This window comes from Leuciscus leuciscus, assembly GCF_965113295.1.
Source record: "Leuciscus leuciscus genome assembly, chromosome: 9".
NCBI classification, from domain to species: domain Eukaryota; kingdom Metazoa; phylum Chordata; class Actinopteri; order Cypriniformes; family Leuciscidae; genus Leuciscus; species Leuciscus leuciscus.
Window position 1 is genome coordinate 19,164,121 of NC_138733.1, and position 12,577 is coordinate 19,176,697.

The 12,577-nt window shown below is 36.6% G+C and overlaps 2 protein-coding genes across 2 annotated transcripts; one reads left to right on the plus strand and one right to left on the minus strand.

The window, feature by feature from the left end:
- Positions 1-745: 745 nt before the first annotated feature.
- Positions 746-8,646, plus strand: LOC309506082 (zona pellucida-like domain-containing protein 1). Its single transcript, XM_082179638.1, has 12 exons — positions 746-799; positions 4,266-4,437; positions 4,625-4,723; positions 4,807-5,033; positions 5,606-5,796; positions 5,886-5,958; positions 6,046-6,143; positions 6,228-6,311; positions 6,608-6,779; positions 6,877-6,985; positions 7,106-7,135; positions 7,271-8,646. The coding sequence occupies exons 3-12, from the start codon at positions 4,630-4,632 to the stop codon at positions 7,426-7,428; spliced, it is 1,236 nt and encodes a 411-aa protein (XP_082035764.1). The 5' UTR covers positions 746-799; positions 4,266-4,437; positions 4,625-4,629; the 3' UTR covers positions 7,429-8,646.
- LOC309506084 (uncharacterized protein) lies at positions 8,401-10,424 on the minus strand. Its single transcript, XM_082179641.1, has 3 exons — positions 10,189-10,424; positions 9,994-10,087; positions 8,401-9,467 (listed from the first exon to the last, which is right to left on the minus strand). Exons 1-3 carry the CDS (start codon positions 10,235-10,237, stop codon positions 8,675-8,677), a joined length of 936 nt encoding a protein of 311 aa, XP_082035767.1. The 5' UTR covers positions 10,238-10,424; the 3' UTR covers positions 8,401-8,674.
- Positions 10,425-12,577: the final 2,153 nt, after the last annotated feature.

Genomic DNA, 12,577 nt, shown 5'->3' on the forward strand with positions numbered 1-12,577 from the left:
ATATGTTGCAGGAGATAAGTGATAAGTAACCGTGTTCTCTATCTTTTAGCACAATTTTCTACTTTTCCTGTGTGTATCACTAACACGCATCAATCACTGTAGTTTCTAATTCACATAAAATCAGTTCGGAGACGTGCAGAGGGACAAGTGTTGTTTGGCTCACAAGCAAACTGACAGAGGAAGTAAGATGGGTGACTGGTTTGTGCAAGTCAAAGGAGCTCAGTCACTGCTGCTGACCCTGCCAGCTCACAGTCAGACGCACATTATCCCCAGGAATAGGAAGCCAGTCAGGAAAGAAAGCACACAGTTTTTCAACAGGCTGTTTCCTCTTCATCTTAGTGGGGTTTTTTGTGTGTGGGTTTTTTTTGTCCTTTTTCATTTTTCATTTTCCCCTTGACCTGACAAAGAAAATAAATTCATTATACGGAGCTTAAGTTGGGAAATATAAACTGTAAAACCTATTCTGGTGTTCGTGACAAGAGGCCCAATTACAACTTGGGTTAAATTCGTGGAAGAGGAAAACTCCTACTGTGTATGTAATCATAAATGCAGTGAAATCTGGTATTATGAACAGATCCTGCAGATGTCATGAGGTTTTGGAGAAGTAAGGGTGAGGCCATTAGACCAGTGGCATTGCATGTGCAGTTTGTTTGTGCTGATCTCTGGCAGACTGCCCGGACTCATTGCCCCTCCTCTGTCATGTCTCTTTTATTAGGCTCAAGTCACATCTTTTGAGAACCACTAACCACTGAATGTATGCTTGACATTTGTATTGAGAGCGTTGAAAAACAGCATGATTGTGAGTGTGTTATTGCTTTAATTGTTATATTTACATTATTGAGTGTTTCAATTATTTACACTGTTATTTATATCTTGTATTGAGTAACTTATATTTTAGACTTACATTTCATGCCAGTTAATTTGTCTGTTTTTGCTCCACCGGAAACAAAGCCACAGCACAATCCCTGTGCATTGTTCCTGAATTAATAATTTGTAAGTTAATGATGACTAACTCGTAACGACGGAGGCTAAATACGGAATAGCAGAATACTCGCCAGTAAAAGATATTGGAGAAATAAGAAGTGCTAGTGCGGTATGCGGTATCCGGGGCCCTGGTGCGGGTTGTTGCTGTGGGCCCCTTCGGTTGAAATCACGGGGGCCCTCTAGCTACGACCCTGTGCTATTCTGTGTTTTTGAATGAATTGACTGAATGATTCAATGACTCATTCATAAAGACTTAGGCTGCTTCTGAAATCGCATACTCTCTTAAGTAGGTACTACTTATTTTGAATAAGTAATTCACCACTAAAAAATAATGTTATATAGTATGAGTGTGTGTAGTGTGAAAGTAATCCAGACGTATAGCCTACATTCGCCATGTCGTCATTATCAAGTGACTTACCAGCGCCAGTTACGTTGCTTCACTGCCATTCACAAATCCTATCCCATGGCCTCATGGGAAAGTAAAATGTCCATCGTATTCATACTTCAGAATCTTGCTGGAAGTTGTAGCTAGTTCATCCGGGTACTTTTTGCTTACTCTTTTATGAGTACTGTGAATTTTGACATACTTCTTTTGTCGCATACTGTTTTTTAGTCTAGTATTTGTAGGGAAGCATTCGATTTCATATGCAGCCAAAGTAACCAGTGTTGTCGGCACTACATTGGTACTCCGGTAGGCTTACGCTATTTCATTACTCCTGGGCTATGTCCAAAATGCTTAGGCAATGAAGCAGCTTTTGCACAAGAAGGTAGCCTATCTCTCAAAACTAATTTTGCACTGGCTTCTGAGGCAGAATAATGCTTTATTGATCAACAAAAAAATAGAGAGAGCTTTGATGATAACTAAGCTAATATTTAATTACTACTATACTAATTTCACGCTAATTACATCAAAAATGAAGACAGTTGGTCACACAAACTGACCACTTGAGCAAGTTGTTTAGGTATGTTCGGCTTGTGTCACCTTGTGTGGATGGCTGTTGCTGTATATTTATTGCACATGCATATAGAATGGACATTAAAGTTTATCTCACTGAATGCAATGCATTTTCTATAACCTGGATGCAGGAAAGTTATTGCAGCAGGCAGATAGCCCTACGCATACTTAACAAGCACAGACTGACTCTTGTAATAGCTGAGTTTGAGAAGACACCAGATATACTGCCACTACTTTCAATGTCATCACTCATCATAGACAGATATAGTTTGATTGAAAGACAAGACAATCTGTTAAGAATTGCTCATTTATTATTTGGGTTATATTATTCTGTCAGCTTATTTTGTGCTCGAACCATTAGCAATAGTAAGATAATACTATTTTTGATATTAAAGCAGAACGGACCTAACATAACCTATTAGTATCTGGTATTAAGACGGCTGTCAATATCATTGCTCATTTACTGGCAAAATATTTGTGTTGTTGTTTTTAAACCTTTGAACCAGCAGGTGGTAGTGTTGTACTAGTATTGTTCTGTTTTTCTGAACCGGCTCCACTGTTCCTTGGGTCGGTTCTGATCAACTTGGGTCTGTTCTACTCTAATGCGGTCACAATTGTCATCCTTTAAGGGAATCTTCTTTTTTTCCAGTAGTAAAATGTCCTATGTGATTAATATCATGATGAAAGAAGCAGAACTCTAACAACAGTAGGAAACACATTTTCAAGCAATGTGATTGTCTTATAGGGCTTTAGGCCATTAATCATGAAGGAGTCATAAATCATGATTTGACAACAGGGTTCTGTTCTTTACAAAATGGCCTTTCCTCACTGTAATTCCCAGTATATATTTTTACAGAATCGAACAGGGATGTTAAATTAGAATCAAATAACCACTATTTTGTTCCCCAACCTCTCTTTCTGTTCTTCCTCTATTTTAAAAATGGAGAATTGTGTGGCTAAAATTTGTATTCTGTAGTTACAGGATCAGAATGTGAAGTTGTGGAAAATTCTTATTTATAAAGATTTAAATGTATGAATTATGAATAAAGAATCAAATCAAAATAACCTCACTGTGCAGGTGGTTTGACTTCTTGAACAAGTATGATTCTCATACTATGCATTTGACCTCCTCTCTGAATCAGATGCAGTCATATGAATTAATCTTACTGTGAATAAAATTGAAGAACACAGGGATTTAGATTGCTATCACTGTTAAGTTGTTTTGTCCAGTGGAGAAGAACTGAAAATCATCAAGGTGTGACACACTGAAGCATAATATGTGAAATATATTCTCTGACCAAGGGGCTTTTTGGCAAAAACAAGTGTACCTGCTTCATTCAAAGTTCTTTGTCAGATATCACCATCACTCAGTCAAAACCGACCCTTTAGCCTTTAGCAGGGGTGTCTTGAGCTAGTCTAGAGATAGCTGCTCTTAGAATACAATAGATGATGCTTGCATGCGAGCCAGACGAACAAAAGCTATTTTTGGCGTCCTGTGTTTCATACCTTGTGGCAAATTATCACATTTCTCATATTCAAAATGTTCTATTCCCTGCAGGAGATGATGCAACATTTCATGTTTCAAATGATGTATACATAATAGACTCTTAATTTATTTTATAAAGCTTTGGGATTCAATACTGTAACAGAAAAATATGTTCCCAGATGGATAAAATAATACACATTATTTTGAATAAATCAGTTAAAAGTATTTAAAATAAAATCCATCTGAATGCAAGAATACAGAACTGTTTTTACTGCTGGTTCACACAGACAACAACACATTTAAAAGTTTGAAGATATGGTTTTACATGTTCATTTACAACAATATAGCAATTTTCAGTTTTAGATTGTGTGCTATTCAAGACTTTATTTCATTAAAAGAAAATATCAGTGAACAGATTAACTGACTGCATTTATTAGATACATACAAATGACAGATGTCAATATCCTTTCCAGGTTATACATAACACATCATAAGACCAACTATAATTGCAACAGTACAGTGGGTATCATTTTAAAAATATAAAAATCGTGTAAGAGTAAGATACTTTGTTGTCATTGAAGTACAACAACATTTAGAATGGCAGCTCTCAGAAGCAAGAAACATTTACTCATAAAATATTGCAGGCTGAATATTAACACATTCAATTACATAAAAGCCCCTGATGGCATATTGCACAATATAGGCCAATAAAAAAAAAATGCATTTGATTGTAAAATTATATAAATATACATTTTTATTAGGATTGATTTATATGGACTTATCTGAAAAGTATCTATTGGATATGTGTCAAATCCCGCTGTCACTGTCATTGTTCACCAGAGCCAGAGGCTTGATGTTATAATCTGTGAAGGAACTGTACGGTAATGTAGTAGGGGGGATGAGACACTCCCTGCACCTATTGAATCACGCCTGGGGTCTAACCCTATATAAGAAGCATCATCTCATCACCTTTTTCAGATAGTGTCCATTCAACTCCCTGGGAGTTAAACAGGTATGCTGTACTGTTTCTCTACGCTGATATCGACTTCTTTTTTCCCTAAATTACTATAAAAATACAATTAATTCTTAATAATTACCTTCACTGTTATTGTAACTGTTACCGCGGTTAAGGTTGTGATGTTGGATGACTTGACTTTTAAATAGGTGACTTTTGGTCATGTTCTGCCTTTGCTCTACAGCAGGAATGATGCTGTGCCTCTGCTTATGTGCACTGGCTCTCGTCCTACAGCCCATTCACTCGGCCTATAACTGCTCCTCGGTGTATAACAGGGTTCCAGGTGAGTCTGTGACCTTTCAGATTTTGCGACAGTCCTCCATTCTCTGCAGTTTGCTTGACACTAAGACCTCCCTTTTTGTTTAGATAACAATGATCTGGTTGTACACTGTGGCACCAGCGTGATCACTCTGGAGGTAAACCTGTGCACCGCTGAGTGGGCAGGCTTTGACCCCAATGGCCTGGCTCTGAACGGGGAGCGCAGTAATGGCCAGTGCAAGGGCACCATTGACACCACTGTGGACCCACCTGTCATCCGCTACCTGCTGGCAGTCAACCACAGCCAGGAGAACCCATGTAGACAGTCTTTGCAGGTGCGACGAAAAAAAAGAGATTTGTTATCTTTCTCTATGTTTAAGTTTGAAAACATAATTTTTCGCCTCCTTTTTTCAATCACAGTTGTGGGGAGGCAAATACAAACTAAAACATTAATAAAAGCTGCATACATACAAATTATTTTTTCAAAAATAGTTAAACACAAAAAAATGGAGGAAAATGTGTAAAAATATATATATATTTTTAAACCATTTTTATGATATTTTTTGTGATTTAATATGTATTATAAATACAAAAAAGTATATAAAGTATAAATAGTAAAATATTTTTCAGATGTATAGCATTTTTGTGTAGCATTTTATTGAAAAGGTCATATGTGATACATTATATTCTAATTATATATTTTTTTAAATGAACAAAAGCTAAATACATACTTTACTAATTATAAAAAAAATATATAATGTAAAAAATTATCAGAATTTATTTTTAAATATATTATATTTATAAAAAAGTTAAGCATAAAAAGGTATTTAAAAAATTATAAAAATTAGTAAAATAGTTTTAGATATACAGTATATATATAATTTAATTTCCCCTTGTGCATTTTTAGATTGTGGATGAGAAGCCCAGCTCCTCTGGTCCATTCAGCATGTTCTCCAGCATTCAGGCCGTCATTATCACAGGATACATTGATACGCCCAGCTCGGCAGAGGGCATCATCAGTTACTCCACAGACCTCTACTATCACTTCTCTTGCCGTTATCCTCTGGAATACCTCATCAACAACACTCAGATCGTAGCGTGAGCATTAAGATGTTCACCCTCCACTGCATACTTCAACTGCAGTGACAACAAGAGGATTGACTTGATTTATATATTTTTTCATGCAGGTCATCAGTGTCAGTGGCCACTAGTGACAACAATGGAACTTTCATTGACACTCTCAGCATGAGTGTCTTCAATGTAAGTGTAGATTTGTGTTAAAATTCCTTTCCCTGAATGCAAAATATGGCAAATTTGTAAAGATATTTTCGATTATTTTCATGTCAGAACACAGATTATACCAGCCCTTTGGTGGTTCCGCCTACTGGATTAGATCTGCGCACTAAAGTCTATGTTGAAGTAAAGGCTGCCAATCTCACTGGAAAGTAAGAACACTGCAGTTTCACTGAATAGCATGTTTCTCAATGGTTTTATTGAGGAATGAAAAAATTATTTCTGCCTTTCTTTAGTTTTCATCTGTTGTTGGACCACTGTTTTGCAACCCCATCTCCCTATAATCACACCAACAACAACCAGTACAACTTTTTCACAGGGTGAGTTACTCCTGATTAAGAATTCATGGTAACACTTTACAATAAGGTTCCATTAGTTAACATCAGTTAACTATTTTTGTTAAAGTCAGCATGAAATGGAAGTTGCTATCATCTTATCTTCCCTATATTGTGACATATCCTAATGAAATGGTTTCTCAAACAATAAAAAATGTAGGGCGGGACTTGATTGAATTGATTGGATTGTTTGCTATTGCTGTGATGTCATGTGAGTGACAGGTTGTCCCGTCCTCACGCCAGTGCAACTACATCAATGTCTCTCTATTGTTTCATCACAGATGCGTTGTAGAGAATCGGACAACGGTGCTTTATAATGGGTTTTCCAAGTTTTCGCGATTTTCATTTGAAGCCTTCCGCTTCGTGGAGCACCGCAATCAAGAAAAGTCTTCTATATACTTGCACTGTATACTGCGACTTTGCGAGCCAATGAAGTGCCAAGAATTACTTAATGTAGGAGTCTTTTACTGTTCGAATAGAATGCATTGAATAGAGTACCACTACTGGCAATGTCAGCCAATTAACATGTCACTTTATTTTACTTATGCAGTCTTGCAACTCTAATAGAACACGACGGCGAAGGGCCCAAGAACCTTACGGATCACAAGCCCAAGAATCTGCCACGGTGTCTGTGGGGCCTCTGTACACCACAGCCCTGAGTGAGTCAGTCACGTTCACACATAAATCCAGAATGAGACCGATCCGAGACCCAGCTTGTTGTCAAACACGCTGAATTCCAAATGAGAGCCATGCCTAACTGTTTCTTTTTGATCCTGTAGAGAATGATGTTCCCACTGCATCGGCCTACGGTATGAGACTCTTTTTGAAAACATTATTTCAATCAAAATATTGCACTTTGATGTGTCTGAAATTCAGATGAAAGTACTTAAAAATGAATAAAAACTAGACAGTAACAGCACAGCTTGTTTTCTCTTGTGAATCAGGAGGCAGTGAGCCATTGAAAAAGGACAATATGAACGTGGCTGGAGTGGTGGTGGGGGTCATTTTTGCCACCGGCGGTGCTGTGTTGATGGTTATGGCTGGATGGTTTGTGCTGAAGAAGTTTTTCTGGGCCGGTGGTCTGCCTCGGGCTTTCCACTAAGAGATCCATCAACTCGCCATCTGTTTTGCGTTGAATGAAGCTTAATTTGATATGCCCGATAAGACGTCTGATCACATCACGGCATCTGCACAAACCAGCAAAGAACCACTTTGCATAATGGCTATTTAGCATATTTGAATCTATTTAGACAGCACTGTGTAGACCAGTCACCATGCGCTTGGAAGAAAATGCTAATGCTTCATTGAATCATGTACAAATACTGCATTGTTTTATGTGTTTTAGATGTTCATTATCTGAGTTATACTGTAAAAGGTATGTAGGTACTGTATTATTGAGAGGAACAAACTGTGGATGTAATTGTTTTGTAATGTTTTGATCAAACTTTGCTTCTTATCCACATTGCTTATATATTAGCCCAGGGTTTTTCAAACTTTTTGAAGGACCCTCTTCCTAAAAAATAAAGGCAGCTATTTTGTAATGTATAAAGACCTGTTTATATTGAGTGAAAAAAAATATATTAAACAATGTTGTTTTCTGAATTAAATAATTGGCTTTTAAATTGAATTTTAAAAGTAAATCAGTTATTAAAATATTATGTGAAAACATTTGTAAAGTTTTCTACCTACCTATATTTAGATGCATAAAATTAATAACAATAAATATTTTCAATTAAATTCAGATTTATTTGTAAAGCACTTTTTAATATTTTGTGTTAAAAATTATTTTAGTTAGTTAAACATATTTGATACATAAGTTAACTTTGACAGCCCTAAACATTTTTTTTTTGTAAAATAGATTTCTTTTACAGTTTCTTTGTGTATAATTCCTCTCGTTTTCTACAGAACCCTTTGCGGTCCCGAACCACAGTTTGAAAACCCCTGTATTAGCCAATCACTTGCTACTTCTCTATAATTTAATATGATATAACAATTGTCTAGATGTGATGTATTTAGAAAGGAATAACTGTATTAATATACTGTAGTTGAGGCAATAATCAATGAACAACATTCATTTCAAATTTGTACACATTTTTTTATTTACATGCTTTTGTCTGTTTATGAAACAATATATACACACACTACACAACATATCCTTAGTAAAATGAAGAAATGCATTATTTTCTGTCTTTCACTGTGGATTGCACAGTACATAATATAAGGTTCTTTTTGAAAACTGTACAAACAACAATATTGTTATACAAAAGTTACAAGTCACAATGTACAATCCAAACATAGGAGCTGTTATTTACATTACAGTTGTGTTTCCGATAGGACTGGAGGTGTGTTTAATTGAGAGTGTGTACAATGTCTTGTAATAGGGCTGTGAGTCTAGTGGAGAAATCCTCCTGTATGGACTCTATGTTTGTCTGATGGAAACCAGATGACTCACCATGGCTCTGGTTTTCTTGGAGAGCGATCATCTGTTGGTCTAAATTAGAAATAAACTGTTGATTCCGAGCTGAGGAATTCTGGCAGAACTGATCCACTTTTGAAGCCATCACATCCATTGGAGGCTGTGCTGAGGCAAGATGGCCTGTCAAAGCTATCTTCAGTGCTGCCACCTTCCCTTGTACCTCTAAACTGAAGGTACACAATTCCTGTCCCAGCCTGGCAGTGACTTCCTCCCAAAGTTCCTTTCCACTGCTGTCTCTTTCCTCCTCTACCGCCTCAAATGCTTTTGTTTTAAAGTCCTCAAAGGCTGCTGTCCTTTTCTGGTGGCTTTCATCCAGAGCTTGTGTGATCCTCTGCACTGCCTCCTGGTAGAGAGTGATTTCCTCTGGGTTCAGTTCCTGGAGGTTCAGATTGAGTTTCTCACAGAGTTCCTGAGTATTCGACTGGAGGGCGGTCTGGAGCTGCTTGGTGAAGGGGGCCAGGAACTCCTTGACATTGGCCATGGTGTGTTTTGGGTGGCTGGGGTAAGGAGAGAGTCTCTCCCTCAACTCCGCAAGCTCCTGCTTTAGACGAGCCCTCAGCCGCTCAGACTCCATGCTCAGCTTGAGTCTCAGTTCAGCTGCCATAGGGTTGTAAGAGTCCTGGGAGTAAAGGTCACTGCTCACCACATGATTCTTCCACATACCACTGCAAAACAGGATCAGGGGTCAATGACTTACAAGAGCCTCCCATGATAAAGAACTCGTTGTATTCAATTTTGATAAAAAATAAATAAAAAACATATTCAAGAAAAACTCTTTCCAAAAGTAAAAAATAAATAATATTTTCCTTACACCTTAAAAACATATGAGATTACACATCTTAATAATTACTTTCAAAAATGTTTTTTAAAAATGTTTCAATGTAAAAAGCATTTTTTGTATAATAATTCATAAATATCATTATTACGTTTTTGGTGAGTCTGTTACATGACATGAAAACTATATTTTCTATGAAATAAAAAATGTTATTAAGGCTTTTAAAATTTTTAGACCAGGCTTTTTGCCTATATGTCCCTGCCCCCAAAAAGATTTAATTAGCAATAATTTGTTTTAATTTTTAATATCTGAAATAAAATGAATTTTTCATGGAAGAATTGTGTTCAAGGCATGGCATATGAATTCTGTTTTTAATAAATGAAAGTAAACAAAATATCTTATGAGAGTAAACTTACTTTGAGTCTTTGCCAACATTTTTCTTGTCAGTGGCCTGATTGTCTCTCTGTAAACTAAATGCTTCTCGACCGATCTCATCGTTGAGTGGAAACGCTGAAAAGGAGGACAGTTGCATTAGATCAATGTAATAAAACATAAAAATAACCATTTTAGATTAAATTGAATTTGATAATAAAATTGGAGAGGCAACAAACCTGTTGTGGTAGCAAAGGCCAAAACCAATGTAACAAACTGCAGATTCATTTTTCTTTACTTTTTTACTGATGAAGGTTATTCTCTGTTTAAAAAAAAAAAAAAAAGATTTAGGCAATCAGATACATTTATTTAAATGTTATTGGCTATCAATATATAAAACAGGATAACTCAAACACCATTAAGTAATTAATCTATGCAAGTGAACATCTGGCCCTTACCTGTTAGAGACAAAAAATGAGAAATGCATCCACTGAGTCCACATTTAAAGCAGTTCCTTATCAGAGATTTTCGTGCTTTTCACCTGTGTCAACACAACACCCACGTGGAGGGTCAGTTTGATAACGATAGGCGTCAGGAACCTTAAGTATTTTGCTGATCGCCTCTTCAAAGCTACTCTTTTCCAACAACGCAGATTCAGAGTAGCCACTGTGATGTCACACCAAGGCCATTTTTGACGTCATTTTCGAGGTCAATACTGTGATATGTTAACTACTAACCACAACCAGAGGTGTTTGGACAGCTCTTACTTAAGTGAACAGGGTTGAAAACTTCGATGCATGACCTCTATTTAAATTTCAAAAGCGCATATTAACATTACGATATGGACTTCATACTTGATACTCGGTCCCAGGACTTATGTTGCCTGTGAAGTTCACTCAGTGAACTGAACTGCATGACATTTGGCTTAGTTTTATCAGTCTTGTTGAGTCCCACTTGGCTAGAAATGACATAGAAATAAGTCACAGAGAATGAGCCCTCCAGCCTGTGCTTGCTTCGTTATCTCTGACTCTGCGAACAAAGGTGCTGTTTGTTTTTACTTTACTGAATGGATTTGCTTTGAGTCTACATGGCCAAAGCTAGTGATAAACAAAGCCAATAGCGGGATACTTTGAACATTTGATTATTTCAGTTTAGACCTGGCCTACTTTCTGGCAGCTGCATGTATAAGCGAGTATTTGACAAACAAAAGGAATTGTGCAATAAAAAAATGCACCATTTTAGTTACCAAAAGTGCTATTTTGTTCCGGGTAATGTGTTGATGTTGTGCAAATCTCATAGCACTACATCATTGTAACTTGCCCTATTGATTTTATACCAGTGCAGTCTGAGCAATAACATGATTTAACAAGAGATGTTATAAAATCGTTCAATTCTGGTGACTTTGGGAGCAGCATTTTTACATTTTGTTGACTATTATTGGCATTTGAGTTACCTAACTTAACTTAAAATAAAAAAGGCTATACTTCACTGACCGCAAAACAAAAGGAAACTAAACAAACAGGCTTTCTACGCAAAACTGGATCTAACTTACTACATTCATTCACAAATTTAGCGACCATTGGTGTCGAAAAGGCACCTTTTACATTGTTTGTTTAACCGGACCATTGATAAATATCCAGTTCTTCCAGCGCTGTTTTGTTGTCTGTGTTTGTGTTACACTGTTGGTTTTTAAGCGATTCAGTTCGTGAGTGAACTGTTCGAATGCCGTATTCATTGAAAATAGAGCCTGCTTATGGGGCGGGCAGCTAGCGGATTATTAGGAAAGATTAGATGAATGTGATCATTTATGTTTGGGCCTGAAATCACTGATACAACCTTTAAGTTCAGAATTCTAAACAGTCAAAAGGAACGAAGTAGCAAACACACAACACATAGTAAAATTTGCCTACCAGGTAAAATTTTACCTGGTAGGCTAATTTCTCGGGCAATCCATTCGCAGACAAGGATTTACCACAGCAGTATTTTATGGTGGCTTGAGCCCCAGGAAAAAGAGCCTAGCGAGTCGTAGCGACTAGCGACGCTTGCTTTTTACAAGTGCGTCACTCCTGAATAGATCTCTAAAGACAGACAGACACAGTAGTTATAGTCCAGGTCTAATGAAGGAATTGCAGGACAATTCTCCATGTTTGGAAACACGATATTGCAAGGTGTCTTACGGATAAGAGTTTTAAAAAAAATTCAAAAGGATGTTTCCGGGAATTGGGTATCAGTTAACGTTACTAAATAACTGTAATTCGAATGTCTTTATTTATTTGTATATTAGTTTTTATCAGACATTTTGCAATTTTAACACTAAAACTACCTTGTCATTTGAGTTCATACTTACGTAGACCTAAAAGTGTGTGAAATGTCAAAATATAAGTCACCATGAGGTCAAAGTCCACACAAACTCTGCAAGTAGCCTAATTCAGGGTCCAAGTTCATTGATTTTGAAGCATAAAAAATTATGAGGTCATTATAGCATGTGTGTATGTACAGATTAATGCTTTTTACATTTTTAAATTTTATGACCTGTTTACATAATATTATATTTTATTCAGTTGCACAGTTCAAAGATTGTAACAATTTTAGCTTATGTAAGTGTTTTGTGTTAATTCAGAAATTCTT

Coding starts and splice junctions, on each gene's coding strand:
- LOC309506082 (XM_082179638.1), top strand. CDS start 4,630: ATGATGCTGTGCCTCTGCTTATGTGCACTGGCTCTCGTCCTACAGCCC. Junction 5,034..5,605: donor CATGTAGACAGTCTTTGCAG/GTGCGACGAAAA, acceptor GTGCATTTTTAG/ATTGTGGATGAGAAGCCCAG. Junction 6,144..6,227: donor GCTGCCAATCTCACTGGAAA/GTAAGAACACTG, acceptor GCCTTTCTTTAG/TTTTCATCTGTTGTTGGACC.
- LOC309506084 (XM_082179641.1), bottom strand. CDS start 10,237: ATGAATCTGCAGTTTGTTACATTGGTTTTGGCCTTTGCTACCACAACA. Junction 10,088..10,188: donor GGCCTTTGCTACCACAACAG/GTTTGTTGCCTC, acceptor CCTCCTTTTCAG/CGTTTCCACTCAACGATGAG. Junction 9,468..9,993: donor AATGTTGGCAAAGACTCAAA/GTAAGTTTACTC, acceptor CCTGTTTTGCAG/TGGTATGTGGAAGAATCATG.